The 15,423-nt window shown below is 48.7% G+C and overlaps 1 protein-coding gene across 3 annotated transcripts in view; it reads right to left on the bottom strand.

Annotated features, from left to right (window-relative positions):
* Positions 1-6,993: 6,993 nt before the first annotated feature.
* CRACR2A (calcium release activated channel regulator 2A) overlaps positions 6,994-15,423 on the bottom strand; it is a 237,888-nt gene continuing 229,458 nt past the window's right edge. For 2 of the 3 annotated variants that reach the window (XM_060190258.1, XM_060190257.1), the window contains exons 16-18: positions 12,431-12,532; positions 9,644-9,720; positions 6,994-7,740 (exon numbers count right to left, since the gene is read on the bottom strand). In XM_060190258.1, coding sequence (XP_060046241.1) covers positions 7,656-7,740; positions 9,644-9,720; positions 12,431-12,532 — 264 coding nt within the window. In that variant the 3' untranslated portion in view covers positions 6,994-7,655. The remainder of the gene's footprint in view (positions 7,741-9,643; positions 9,721-12,430; positions 12,533-15,423) is intronic. The other variant, XM_060190259.1, reaches the window with a different exon arrangement.

The raw sequence follows: 15,423 nt of genomic DNA, 5'->3' as shown, positions 1-15,423 counted from the left end.
GAAGCCTCCTTCTCGACTCTCCTGATGGGAGAGGGAAAAAAACCTCCTGTCCGAGAGACTTGATGGTGGGGGGAGGTGCAGGCAGGCTAGAGCAAGCAGGAGGAGGCCAGAGTGAAAACATGGCCAAGCTTGCAGATAAACATTGACTCTGAATGTTTGGAGAGGCTCTTCCTTCCACCCCCTTCTGCCCCACACCCTAGCCAAAACTGGGATGGTAAAAGAAGCCGGGCTGCTGGAAGAGGGCTCTGCAAGTATACCACCAGAGGGCTGACTGGGCAGGGGCACACCTAGCTGAGTGCACATGTTAGCATGTCCAGGGAACCAGGTTCAAGCCCCTGATCCCCACCTGTAGGCAGGAAGCTTTACAAGCAGTGGAGCAGGGATACCGGTCTCTCTCTCCTTCTCTATCTCCTCTTCCCCTCTTAATGTCTCTTATCAAATAAAATAGGAGAAAAAGGGGAGGTGGCTACTGGGAGCAGTGGATTCATAGTGCCGATACCAAGCCCCACTGATAACCCTGGAGGCAGTTTAAACAAATATAAAACAGCCTACAGTGGCCAGAAAGCCCTAGGGCCATGGAGGGCTAGAGAGGGGAAAGAGTAGCCATGGTTACCTCGAGCCCCCAGAGGAAGGTGGCAACACTCCAGAAGAAAGGGATTCCTCAAATCCAAAGACACCCTCTCTGGAATACCCAGTGAGTAATCTACCTACAGATCAGCAGGCCACACCCAAGAAGTCTCTAGGCTACCCAGGGAGGCCTAGACCAAATCAACTGATTGCCCTCCTGAGCACAAAATGCCACTAGTTCACCTTTTTGTCCAAATAAATGTTCTCTGTCTCCTGCAGCCCCTTGGCAATTCTTCTCTTCTGAGAGATAAGGAACCTCTCTCCCCATTGAGGAGCTTCTCTCTCTCCCTCACTTCTCCCCACTTCTTCAGGGAAACCCTTCTGAGGGCGACACTGCTGTATCCTTTTGGACTCGAGTATAGCAGAAGTGTTGAGCTCTCTCGGGTAACTGATGGTCACCGGGGGCCGTTGGGAAACAGGTGAGCAGAGGGGCTCTGATGGCAGCTGCCTGGATGTAATGGACACGAAGTCACTGATGGACTCCCCAGCACTTTGTTCTGGGCGCCAAAAGCTGGCAGCTGGGAGGTGGCCCACTTTACCATGTGCAAGGACCCGGATTCCAGTACCCCTCCCCCCATGAGAACACCTGCCTGTGCAGAGGAGCAATGCTATTATATCTGTGTGTGTCTCTCTCTCCTCTCTCTGCCTCTTCTATCTTCTACCTAAAAATAAGTCAGTAAGTGTCCACTGAAAGTGATGGAATCATGCAGGCACAGGACCCTGATATTAACTCTAGTGGTAAATTAATTAATTAAAGGTCAGTGGTAGCAGGATTTGAAACTGCTAAGCAGACTCCATGGTCTAGCAGGCCTTGGGGCTAAGCTTCCAGACTTGGGGACCTGGGCCTCTGGTAATGCATCAAGGGAATTCTTCTGGAAGAATTCTACTCTCACCTGTGCCTACCAGCTGACACTGTGCTGAGCATGAAGGGAGATGGGTCTTTGCTTCTGTCCCTGAACTGGGCTTAGTGCCCACACCTGAGTTACAGAATGGTCCAGACATTGGCTCACATCCTGTCCTTTGCCCTTGACCTGGGGCTGCTGCACACTCAGTGGTCCCTAGCTTTCTGCCACATTCTCTAAACTCATCCCACACTCCCTGGAAACTCACCAGTTCCTAGAGTGCCCCTCGTTTTTCTCTCACCTTTGCCCACCTTTGACACCCATTTCCAAGTCCTCCGTCCCTGTTCTTCCAGCGTCTTAGTTTAGAACCGTGTTTCGTGGGTTGTATTTCTTTTTATAATCTAGACGGCTCCAGTAACCATTCAGGGTGATAGCACACCCCACACTGGTCCTCAGAGGCCTCATTGGCATGTACTGGTGCAGTGACCCGGCTGTCCATGCAGTTTCTGAATCACAGCCATAGCCCCCTCAAGTCCTGGTGCCTCCATAGCGCCAGCTCCCAGACTGGAATCAGCCCTACCTCAGATTGATACAAGGCACGAGTTCGCATAAACTCTCAAGTCTCCACATGAATTTCAGGGCCCTTGCCAGACACCATCTGGCCTGTCGGCCCCCATCCTCTCTAGCAGGGCTCTGTCTAAGTAGGGCACTTCAATTACAGTGGCCACCACACTGTGCCGGGAGGGGTGGGTCTGGGACAGCCTTCCTGGCTGTTCCTGCTGATAATTAAAATGCCTCGGAATAGAAACACCAATAGAGAAAGCAAGTGAGGAGGTTTAGATAGCACCTCTCTAGTGCCCACCACCAACCACTGCCGCTCTCTGTCCCAACACAAATAGAACAGGGCAAAATGAGAGGGATGGGGCTGGGGATGAGATGAGGGTAGCAGGTGATGGTGCACCTGGTAGTGCACACACATTACCATAAACAAGGTCCTGGGTTCAAGACCTTGGTCCTCACCTGCTAGAAGAGGAGCTTCACAAGTGCTGCAGGGGTCGGTCTCTCTATCTGCACCCCCTATCAAAAAGAAAGTGTCCACCATGAACAATGGAGTCACACAGACAATAAATAGGATGACAAAAAAATCATAGAGAACAAATAACTGGCAGAGCAAAAAACTCTGTGACTTTTGACCAAACTTGATTGGAGTTTGAAGTCCCAGGTTCATTCCCCAACACCACCATAAGCAGGAGCTGATCAGTGCTCTGGTCCCCATCCTAGCTCCAGGTTAAAAAAATTAATATTATAATATAATATAATTTTAATTCCCACCAGAGTTATCACTCAGACTCAGTGCCAGCATTATGAGTCTACCACTCCTGGTGGCTATTTTGAGAGGGGAGAGGAAGATAAAAAATGAGAGTGAAAAAGAGAAATACTTGTAGACCTGCTTCATCATTCATGAAGCAGGGGCTTAAGCTTGGGTCCTTAAACCTGGTAAAGGGTCCACTGAACTGGGTGTGTCACTGCCCAGCTCCAATAAAATATATTTAAAAGATAATAGGTTACAAAGTAGAGGAGGAGAAGGAGGTGGGGGAGGAGGCAGGTGGGTGGGTGGGGGGTGGAGGGGAGGAAGAGGAAGAGGAAGAGGAGGAGGCGGAGGCAGTAGTAGCTCAGAGTGGAGGGAAGGTCTTCAGGACCAAGGGACTTATGAGTTTCATGCCCTTCTTCCAGCCCTGAAGAGAGGAAAGGCTGGGGAGGAGGAGAAAGGCAGGCTGAGGAATGAAACTAGGGCCCTGTGTTGTGGGGACTGAGAGGAAGCCGGCACGCAAGCGTAGTCTGGCTACCAGGGTGATTGATATCTTTTTAGGTCATTGTCAGGATTTCATCTGGGCTGAGCTTTTCAGCTAGAGAGAGAGGAGAAAGAGGTGGAGGAAAAGGAGGAGGAGGAAGGGGAGGGAGAAAGATAACATAGTACCAAAACTCCCACTGCAGTAAGGGCCGGGTTTGAAGCTCATCTGCAGCCATGAAAAGCAGGTACATTCTCCAGGAGGCTGTCTTACCTCCCCACCAGTGTGAGAGCTTTGGAAACTGCAAATCAACGAACTTAAATGTGTTCATGACCTAAAAGAAACTATGTCCAAAGGGAAAGAATGAATGTTCCACCAAATAAGAGTAAGAAAAAAAAGATTTTTTTTTTTTTAGCAAATAGAGAAATCAATAAAGAGGTAGAAATGATAATAAAAATCCAAATCCTCCCCAGCTTGAAGTTGGAAAGCAAAACAGGGCCAGTAAAATAACTTGTGTGGATAGAACACTGCATCGCCATGTGAGCAACCCGGGCTTGAGCCCAGGTCCCACTTTAGTGAAGGAAACTTGAGTGTTGTGAAGTTTTTTTCATTTTTTTCATACATTTTCTTCTCCATTACTTTGAAGACAGAGGCAGAGAGAGAGAAGGAGAAAGACAGAGGGCAAGGGATATATATATATATATATATATATATATATATATAGAGAGAGAGAGAGAGAGAGAGAGAGAGAGGGAGAGAGAGGGAGGGAGAGAGAGAGAGGGAGAGAGAGACAGAGAGAGAGAGAGAGAGGGAGGGAGAGAGAGAGAGGGAGAGGGAGAGGGAGAGGGAGAGATAGACACAGAGAGAGAGAGGTAGAGGAACTTTTTTCAGTGTAGTGGGGGCTGGCCTCAAACCTGGGTCATGTATTGCAAAGCAGCTCACATTCCAAGTGAGCTATTTCACTGGCCCCACTTTTTCTATCTGAAAAGAAAGTCAGTCTGGAGCAAGGGAGCACTGGAGTTGAGAAAAAAAAGGTACAAGGGTGGGAACAAAAGTACTATAATCAGTCTTACCTACATATTTGATCTGGTAGAAAGAAGAATCAGTATACCTGAAGACAGGGTTAATACACATTATCCAGTCTGAAGAACATAAAGTAAAATGAATGAGATAATAAGCCAAGTTTCAAAATCTAATGGGACACCATCAAGCTTGCCAACATAAGCATAAAGAAATCCAAGAAGGGAGGGAAAGAGAAAGGAACAGAAAGAATATTTAGAGAAATAACCAAAATATTCCAAGTCAGTCATGAATCTCCACACCCAAGAAATTCAACGAAGTTCAAGTAGGATAAACTCAGAGATCAGAGTAATAAACTATAAAGAGTGTTAAAAGCAGTAAGAAAGAAAGTATAGCTGGGAGTCGGGCTGTAGCGCAGCGGGTTAAGCGCAGGTGGTGCAAAGCACAAGGACCGGCATAAGGATCCCAGTTCAAGCCCCGGCTCCCCACCTGCAGGGGAGTCGCTTCACAGGCGGTGAAGCAGGTCTGCAGGTGTCTATCTTTCTCTCCCTCTCTCTGTCTTCCCCCTCCTCTCTCCATTTCTCTCTGTCCTATCCAACAACAACAACAATAATAACTACAACAATAAAACAACAAGGGCAACAAAAGGGAATAAATAAATAATAAATTAAAAAAAAAAAAAGAAAGTATAGCTAAGGGCTAGCAAGACAGCTCACCAGCACAGTGCACCTGCTTTGCAGGAACGTGGTCCAGGTGCCAGTCCAGTCCCCTCTGCACTTAGTGCAGTTTTAGTGCAGTGTCTTTCCCTCTCTGTCTTTCTCATTCCATGTGAAAAAAATCACCCTGGAGTTGCGAAGCCTGGCTGACATCAACAACAACAACATCAAAGCTCACTTGTCTTTGGTCAAGCCCTGGCACCACATGAGAGCACCAGGAGTGACACTGGGGGAAGCGGGAAGCTCCACAAACAGAGCTGTGTGTCTCACCTGTTCTCTCTGTTTCTCTCTCTCTCTCTCTCTCTCCACACACACACACACACACACACACACACACACACACACACACACACACACACACACACATATGTTTAAAGTAAAAGTACAAGGCTTTTAAAGTAAAAGTACAAGTAAAAGGCTCTGGGGAGGCGTAGAATCACTTATCTGCAAAGCTCTAGCACCACTGTACACACACAAAGAATTACAAATAGTTATTCATCAGAGGCCACAGAGGTCAGAAGTGGGGTGGTATATTCAAAAGGCAGATGTGGAAAAAAACTCTATCAACCAAAAGAACTTTCCTTCAATAATGAAAGTTGAATTAAGATCCACAGAACTGAAAGGTTTTGTCTTTAGCAGACCAGTCCTTCCGAAAACACTACTGAAATGAAATTAAACTACTACTCAGTGGGCAGACAATGCAGCACTAACACACTGGACTAGAATGCGAGAGGTCTGCAGGCTTGAGTCCTGGCAGCACTAATAGTCAGAGATGGTCAGAAAATAAATTAAGAAAACAGAGAAGATGGTATAAATGTATTTTTTTTTGCTTGTAACTTTTTTCTTTTCAAAGAAAAAAAATCATTATTTTTTCATTTATTTTCTGGATATAGACAGAAATTGAGAGAGAAGGGGGAATAGAAAATGAGAAACAGAGAGACACTGAGACACCTGCAGACCAGCTTTACCACGTATGAAGCTTCCCCCTCTGCAGATAGGGACTGGGGGCTTAAACCTGGGCCTTTGTGCACTGTAATGTGTGAGCTCAACTAAGTGTACCACCACCCAGTGGTGTACCTTTTTTTCTATGTGATTTAAAAGACAACTTCCTAAAGTCATAATCACACACCTGTGCTGATATGCTCAGAATGTACGGGTGTGTGACGTGTGACAATAACAAGGGAGCAAGATGCAAGATGAGCTCGGGGGGCAGCAGAAACAGGTACCCAGTGAGGTGCAGTTTTTGAGGGGGTGGGGGCAGGAGGTGCTGAGGGCTGTGCTCTGACCCCACACAGTGCCCCCTACTTGTTGGCATCTGCTGTGTGCTGGCCACTGTGCCCAGGACTCCATGTGCCTTGTGTCACAGAACACAGGTGTCCTTGAAAAGGGGAGACTGACCCCCTCCCGTCTGCAGATGGGTGTGGAGCCTGAATCCTGACTTGTTCAAGAGCCAGAAGGTGCCTCCCTCCCTGACCTCACTCTGTCCTACTTACCTGTCAGCCGTGAGGGTGGCCTAAAAAGGACTGGGGAGAGAACACTTTCTGTTTTTTACTTGTGTGGGGTTTTTTCCCCAAGATTTTATTTACGAGAGAGAGAGAGAGAGAGAGAGAGAGAGAGAGAGACTGGCACATGTGATGCCAGAAAGCAAACTCAGGACCTTCTGCATAGGAGTCCAGTGCTTTATCCACTGGTTCTCTTTCTCTCTGAGCTCCCTCCCCAGAGAAAAGCACCCCGGCTCCCTTGCAGGTCAAGGTGTGTGTGCCCTCCCCACCCCCCCAGCCCTGCTGAAGGTGCTACCCAGGGGCCAACCTGCCCCCTCAGACAGGCCTGTCAGCTCTTAAACACGGTCTTCTGTGGGGGCTGGGGGTAGGAGAAGTACCAGAAAGTAAAGTGGGCTTACACAGGCGCTGCCACCACCTGTCAATCTTCTCCATTAATCACCATGTTCAGATTTTTCCAGGAGCTATTTTAAGACCCGTTTAGAAAAATGGCTTTTACACGGCAATATATACTTTATTTATACCCTTCAGAATGGCCACTTTATTTGGCAGCAGATGGAGTTCTCTTCTAGCCCCCCCCCACACACATTTCCTTTCATTCCTTTGCCTCCCTTGCACACAGATCCCCACTGAGGTTCTCTGGAAGGCACTGTTCCATGGAGTCTGAGGGGGGCCCTATGGGGCAGGGGCTAAGAGGCTGGGTTCCCCCAAAAGGGAGGGGCCTGGTTTGCTTCTCCAAATGCCAGGCAGGCACTTCAAGGTCCACGAAGCTACATCAAGAGGACCCTGCTGCCCCCCTCCAGCCAGATGTGGGAGCCTCCCACGACCCTGGCTGTACCCCAGTGCTGAGACTAGGCCCCAGTTACTATGACAACCAAAGACCTGAGGCACCCAAGGGTGCAGGAGGAGAAGGGAGGTGCAGGAGTCCGTTTGTGGCTTTTCTGGACAAGCGCATCTGTCTCTTTGTTCCCAGGAAGCCATTCTGGGGGTGGTGGCATGGGGGAAGGGAGAGCCAGGAAGAGATGACCCCGGGGCTGGGTCTGCACCAGTGTTTCCTCCATGGCAGGGAGGCAGGTGGCTGCCAGGGGTACTGGTCCTGTTAGGCCATGGCAGGGCATCGTGAAGGAGAGGCCTTGAACCCAGGGCTGAGCTGGGTGCACCTCAGCTGCAGCAGGGCTTCTTCTTGGCAGGGCAGCCCACCTGTACCGTGTCCCCCTTCTCTGTGTCTTCTTGCTCCTTGAGGACCCTGGAAGAAGTAAGAGTGGTGTCAGTGGGAGCTGCATTCAGAGGCCAGACACCCCAGGACTGCAGGCCTCCCGGGTTCAGGAGCAGGGAGCCAGCTTCACCAGGGCTAAAAGATGGGTTCCATAACCCCTCTCCCCGTGGAGCAGAAGTTGATCTGTGAAACCCTCAGAATGAAAGTAAATGGTTTGCTGCTATGCCATGTGTACAATCCAGGTTCTAGCCCAGCCTCCCCGCCACATTGGAGGAAGCTTCAATGGTGTGGTTCCCTGCCCCTCACGCCTGCCCCTCTCTCTCTCTCTCTCTCTCTCTCTCTCTCTCTCTCTCCCCCTCTCCCTCTCCCTCTCCCTCTCCCTCTCCCTCTCCCTCTCCCTCTCCCTCTCCCTCTCCCTCTCCCCCCTCTCTCTCTCCCTCTACCCCCCTCTCTCTCCTCTTCCTTGCTCTGTCTCTGAAAAACTTAACACTGAGCTGTGAAGCCCTAGAGACCTGAGAACTTTCACCCCCCAAGGTCCACCCACCCCAACTTAAACAGACAGGGCAAACACAGAAGTCAGCCAGCTGCACTGACAGAAACTGGCAGATGGTGGACACTGGGAAAGAGGGGCTAAGGGAAACACAAAAGACAGGACCCAGCATTTCTCTGTGGAGGTGACCACTCTTAAAGCTCTCCAGGAGTGGACTTCCTTTTCTTCCTCCCTTTATGTCTAAGCTGCTTATTAAACTCCCTCTGGTATGTCTGCCTTCAGGAATTAGTATCTGAAATAAATATGTATCTGAAATATAAAATGTGAATAAGTATCTGAAAGGACAGCTGTGTGGGAGGTGGCACAGTGAGGTGGCCAGCACGTGGTCCCGTGTTCAATCCCCAGCATTGTGTGTGCCCGAGTGATGCTCTGGTTCTCTCTCTTTCTCATTCTTTCTCTCTTCCTCCCTCTCTCTCTTGCCAGAATGACGCTGTAATTATCTACCTCTTCTCTTCTTTCATAATTAAATCGTTTTTTTTCAAGTCTTCCCTCCACAGTGTCAAAGCCAGAGTATAGTCTATTCTGTCCTTTGAGACACCACTTCCAGAAAGCCTGCTCTGATTCCTTAGGGGGGTGTGAGTGCCCTGTTGGCACCGAGCCTCCCTCTGCTTCCTCAGCAGAACCCTGTCCCCCACCGCCACCTCCCAGCAGAGAATGAGCTCCTGGAGGGGCCTTTTGTCTCCTTTTGTCTCCTTTTGTCTCTTTCACCCATCACAGAAACTAGCACTCAAATTAAAATAAAATAAAATATACAAGCTGGTTATTAATTCTCTAGGAGAGTTGCTTCCTACGGCTAGCATTCCAGCTTCAATGCAGGAGAGAAAAGCTGAAAAATACTGCTAAGGACTGCTCGCCTGCCTTAATTCTTTCCAAGTGGGTGCGTGGGGAGACAGGTGAATGAGTGGGTGGGTGGGCGGGAGAATGGATGAAGTGAAATGAATGAGTGAAAGCCACAGCATTGACAATGGTGCTCTGTGTCGTTGTTTTCTGAATTCTGGTGTAGGCAGAGGAAGCTTACAGAACCAGGCTTTGCAGGAGGCCAGTCCCCCTCCCTCTGCCCCAGCCTCCCTAGGAGCCCATATAATAGCCATTCCAGTGGCTGGGGGGACAAGGGGAACTGTTGCTAAGATCCTTCCAGGAGATGATTCCTGGGGGGAAAGTGGCCTTTGGGACTCAGAGAGCTGCAGAAATGTGTGTGGTGGGGGCAGGGAGCCCTTTTTTGTCATTGGCATCACTTTTCTGGATCCCTGGACACCCACACAAACCCACGCACTACTTCCTTTAGCCCAAAGGCTTGTGGGGGGCAAAGTTCTGGTGCTGGCAGAGGGAAGAGCAGCACCCTCAGTAGATCTGGCACAGCCACCTGGGCACTGGCCTCCTTACCTGGCCAGGTGAAGCAAGGACTCCTGGGTATTATGGCCGGAGAAGGCGCTGCATTCGTAGAAGAGCAGATTGTTCTCCTGAAAGCAAGAAGCAGAGGGAACACAGGAGAGGACTGTTGTAGGGTCAGGGGTCATGGGGAGGGGAAGAAGGACATAGGTCTGCTTCCTCTACCTCCCACACCCTGTCTTGGAGTAAGTGACCCTGGCCCCTGGGCCCCTGCCCCACTTTCAGCTGGGGTCTCTCTCAGGTTCCCTCACTGCTGCACCAGCTCCAGGAAGAGCTGTGTCCATTGTAAAACCACAAACTCTGCTCTCTGCCTCAGTGCCTTGTTAATTAATTAACTTACAGAGCCCTGCTCAGCTCTGCCTGAGAATTGAACCTGGGAACTTCACTCTCCTAAGGAATCATCATTATGCAGTCTCCCCAGCCCTCCTCGTTTATTTTAAAGATTTATTTGTTAATTAGAAATAGAGTGAGAGGCAACTCGGAGACAACACATGACCTGAGCTCTCCAAGGAGGCTGCTTCAAAACTGGAAATTTCGGCCACCAGGTTCCAGATGCTACCATGATGCCAACTAGACTTCCCTGGACAGATGACCCCACCAATGCATCCTGGAGCCCCGCTTCCCCAGAGCCCTGCCCCACGAGAGAAGGAGAGAGGCAGCTGGGAGTATGGATCAACCTGTCAATGCCCATGTTCAGTGGGGAAGCAATTACAGAAGCCAGACCTTCCACCTTCTGCGCCCCATAGTGACCCTGGGTCCATACTTCCATGGGGTTAAAGAATAGGAAAGCTATCAGGGGAGGGGATGGGATATGGAGCTCTGGTGGTGGGAATTATACCCCTCTTATCCTATGGTCTTGTCACTGTTTCCTTTTTATAAATAAATAAATTTTAAAAAGAGAGGGTGAGGGAGAAGGAAGAGGAAAGGGGTGAGAGAGGGGAAAGGAGAGGGAGAAGGAAAGGGAGAAGGAGAGGGAGAGAGAGAACACCAGAGCATCACTCTGGCACATTCACTGCTGGGAATGGAACTCAGGACCTCATACATGAGGGTCCAGTGCTTTAGCCACATCACCCCCTCTCAGGCAGAGTCACACCCCAATGCAGGCAGGGAAGCTGGCTGGAGAGGGCATTGGGACTGAGTCACTGAAGAGTTCCCCTGGAGTTCCTTCTCTCAGGAGACTGGGGGCCATTATCCTTACAGGACTCTCCTTCACACCAGCTAACAAAGGCTCTGCCCCAAAGTGCTGAGGTCAGTGTCCAGCCACTCCTCTGGGTGCAGCCCTGTAGTGGGTGTGATGACCTCCTGGCCACACCCACTGATGGACTTCCTGTGGATCTGGAAAGGCTACAGAAGCTGGGTCCTGACTCATTCTCCCTATCTGTTCCATGCCCTACAGGTCTGTCTCTGCATGCTCCCCTCTCTTTCCCCCAGTCATGAGGCAGACACTGGGGGAGGAGGGGGAGGATTATGTAGGGGGCCTGGGGTCAGAAGACATGTCTCCTTCCCTTTCTGTCCTGAGCCCATTATGTGAGAATTTGTGGGCATTCCCCCCACCGACCCAAATGATATATATATATATATATATATATATATATATGTGTATATATATACATATATATATATATACATATATATATATATATTTGCAGATCTGATGGAGACCAGGTAGTGACATACTTGATTGGATGCACATTAACACACAGAAGGACCTGGGTTCAAGCCCCATTCCCCACCTGCAGGGAGAAAGCTTCACAAGTGGTGAAGCAGATCTTCAGGTATTTCTCTCTCTATCTCTATCTCCTCTCACCCCTCAATTTCTCTCTGTCCTATTAGATAAAATCTAAAAAATATAGGGGGAAAAGAAGAAGAAAAACTGACCACTGCGGGTGGCGGGTTTGTAGTGCTGGCAACAAGCCCCAGCGATAACCCTGGAGGTAATGAATGCAGACATGGCAGCCTGGGAAATTGCACAGTGGTTAGAGCTTAGGATGGGGGGAGGAACTTTTTTTCAGCTAAAGGTCATTTGGATGTTTAGCATGAAGTAGCATATACACAGAGGAGCTTCCTGAGATTTAGAGTTTCAGGATTCCAGAATAAATCTGGATACAAGGGCTCTTGAGTAAGTAACTTCACGTCTGTACATTTCTAAGTATTTATTGGTTTATTTGCAAGACCAAGAACCAGAGCCTCACTTTTGCACATGCAACACCTGGGGTAGGACTTAGGACCCCCTGCTTTTGAAATCCTACGTTAAGGATGGGGAAGTTTCAGCCTTTGGGCCAGACATGGCCCAAGAAATCATTTGATCTGGCCCTGCCCAGGGAAGCACAGGCAGGACCCCACATTCCATCAGTTTGGGAACATTTTTCATAGCAGTGTTAAATGCTAGTTTTAAGATGATGGTTTTGTATGGCCTGAAAGTGAAAGAGTCATCAGGGAGTGGTAAAGCCCTGGATATGACTAATAAATAAAAATGAACAAATAAATAAATAATTAGAAGTTTGGGGGAAGAACCTGCTTATAGTCTAAGCACTGATGATTCTGAGCTCCAGGGAAGAGGGGCAGGGAGAATTCCTGGCATCTTAGTCATCCCTGACCCAGTCCACCTCACAGCCTGTGGCTTTTTAAAAGAAGCCACACACTCCTTCCTGTGATGTCTGAGCTCCCCCTTGCCCAGATGCTTCCCACCCAGGGGACTTCCAAAGAAGCTGTTGGTCACACGCTGGTGGCCTTCTGCCACCTGTCCCCCTCCCCCAGCGAATGCAGGGGCCTGCTCCCTACCTTGGCAAGCTGCTCTCCCAGGCCACGGGGTACTTCCCGCTCTGTCTCCTTGTCCACTTTATTGCCCAGCAGGAGAACAGGAAGGTGGTCTCCCACAGCTTCCTATGGGACAGACAGTGTGGCAGCAGCTGAGAGGGACATTCAGGCAGAGGACCCAGGAAGGATGCACTGGGCTTCGAGAGTCTTGTGCTGTTCAGCAGTCACACTGGGAAAGAACCAGCCCCAGGGGAGACAGAGAGAACCATCTCCTTGAAGTCAGCCTCTTGCAAGGCCTGCACCCTTGGGGTGCTTCCTTGCCCTGCTCACCCCTTCCCCTATGTACAATGAGCCCTCCCTTTCTTGGGTTCTAGATGGGACCCTGGGTGTGCTGGGAGTGGCAGCAGTGTGAAGGGACAATTGGACATAGATGATGAATGATGCAGCCTTTTCAGGGGTATGGTGTGTGTTTGTGTTTCCAAAGCCCTGCTCAGCTTTGGCTGATGATGGTGCTGGGGACTGAACCTGGGACCTCAGAGCCTCAGGCAGGAGAGTCTTTTGCAGAACCAGTATGTTATCTACCCAGCCCCCCCATCATCCTTTTAAACACACACACACACACACACACACACACACACACACACACACACACACATATGGAGAGAGAGAGAGAGAGAGAGCAGAGAACCCTGCTCAACTCTAGCTTATGGTGGTACTGGAGATTGAATCTGGGATCTCAGAACCTCAGGCAGGAGAGTCTTTTTCAGAATCATTATGTTATCTACCCAACCCCCCCATATCGTACTTTTAAAAACATTTTATTGTATATATATATGGAGAGAGAGAGAGAGAGAGAGAGAGAGAAACCAGAGAGCCCTGCTCAACTCTAGCTTATGGTGGTATTGGGGATTGAACCTGAGACCTCAAAGCCTCAGGCAGGAGAGTCTGTTTACAGAACCATCACACTATCTCTCTGGCCCCAGAAGCAGGTGTTGCTAAGTGGTCAGACTCAGTCCAGACCAAATGCCCTAATGCAGTGAGGTATGGCACTGTTCTGGGGGTGCTCTGGTTAGAAATGGCACCCCTAAAGGTTGACTGGCCACATAAGCCTTTAGAAGTTTGGCCTCTCATCTGACTTATCCATCTTGGGTCCCCAAGGCCCCACCACTGACCATGTGGTGGCTGAGGGGGCCCTCCACAGGGGAGCACTATAGGGACTGGCTGCTGAAGCCCAGGCTCTGCAGAAAGCCGTGGTGGGGAGGCCTTTGTGGCCTCAGCCATTTTGTCTCTTCTGGGGCCAGGAGGAACAACTCAATGCCAGGAGTCACCCATGCCAACCTCCAGTGACTGAGGAAAGGGTCCAGCACTCTGGAGTGTCTACACCCAGGGTCTCTGCTTAGCTTCACCCCCATGATGGATGTGTTGCCTGGGCCCCTGCTGAGAGTGGACAAGAGGGGCTAGGACACACAGCTAATGGGCACCAGCTGTTGTTTTTATGTTGCAAGCTATTTAATTAGGAACTTTTAATCATATTTTGGTGAGCAACAGTTATTCACTGCAGCTAAGTGTTTTACTAACAGGGGTTACCAAGCAGTGATGGTGTATTCAAACGGTCAGCTACCATTTTAAATGCAGGTCCCAGGCCCACCACACAGGAACAACTATGTTAAGCCTGAATGCAATGGCATTTGGAGGCCAGGTGGTGGCACAGCTAATAGACTGCACATGCTACTATGCTTAAGAATGGGTTCAAGTCTCCCATCCCCACCTGTAGGGGGAAAGTCAGGAATAGTGAAGCAGTGCTGCAAGTGTCTGTCTATCACTCCTCTCTCTATCTCTCTGTGTCTCATTCTCTATAAAAATTAATAACTAGACAGTTTTCTAAAGAAGAGATACACATGGCCCACAGACACATGAAGAAATGCTCACTTCACTTACCAGTAGAGAAATAAAGATTAAAAGTAAAAAAAAAAATAAATAAAAGTACATTAAGATTTTATCTCACACCTGAGAGGATAGCTTATATCAACAAACCAGGAAATGATAGATGAGGTTGTGGAGTAAAAGGGACTTTGCTCCACTGCTGGTGGGAATGCAAACTGATGCAGCTGCCTTGGAAGACTGTATGGTGAGTTCTTAAATAAATAAAAATGGAATTGCAATAAGACCTCGAAATATCACTCCTGGGCATTTATCCACAGGGCACTCAGACACTAATCCAAAGGGATATACATGCATCCTTATGCTCATAGCTGCATTATTCACAATAGCCAGAGAGTGGAAGCAGCCTAAATGCCCATCAGTAGATGACTGGCTAAAGAAGTTATGGGATATATATTCCATGGATACTAGTGTAATCAAGAAAGGTAACATTGTGTCTTTTGGGACAAAAATGGATGAAATTGGAGGTGATTATGCTTAGTGAAATAAGTAAAGAGATGAAAGATAATGACCAGATAGTTTCACTCATTGTGTGCAATTTAGAGATATAATATACATGAACTTGCAAAAAAAAAAAACTAAACAATAAAAAACCACACACACAGAAAAGCAAACAAGCTGAAAGACTGGTGAGAACTCTAGTGGTTCCGCTGGGAGGTGGGAGGGTGGGGACATGAAACTCTGGTGATGGGTGTGGTGTGGAACTGTATATTGTAATCTTAAAATACTGTACCCCATGGGAGTCGGGCGGTAGCACAGCAGGTTAAGTGCATGTGGCGCAAAATGCAAGGACCTGTAAACATCCCGGTTTGAACCCCCGGCTCTCCACCTGCAGGGGAGTTGCTTCACAGGAGGTGAAGAAGGTCTGCAGGTGTCTATCTTTCTCTCCCCCTTGTGGTCTTCCCCTCCTCTCTCCATTTCTCTCTGTTCTATCTAATAATGACAACATCAATAAGAACAACAGTAAAAAACAACAAAGGCAACAGAAAGGGAAAATAAATAAATATTTAAAAATACAGTACCCCACTATTAATCACAAATAAAAAAAAAGCAATGACATTTGAAATGAATCTCTA

The sequence above is a fragment of the Erinaceus europaeus genome, chromosome 4 (genome assembly GCF_950295315.1).
Source record: "Erinaceus europaeus chromosome 4, mEriEur2.1, whole genome shotgun sequence".
In the NCBI taxonomy this organism is placed as follows: Eukaryota; Metazoa; Chordata; class Mammalia; order Eulipotyphla; family Erinaceidae; genus Erinaceus; species Erinaceus europaeus.
Note: the sequence above shows the minus strand (reverse complement) of the source record. Positions and strands in the feature narration are given on the sequence as shown.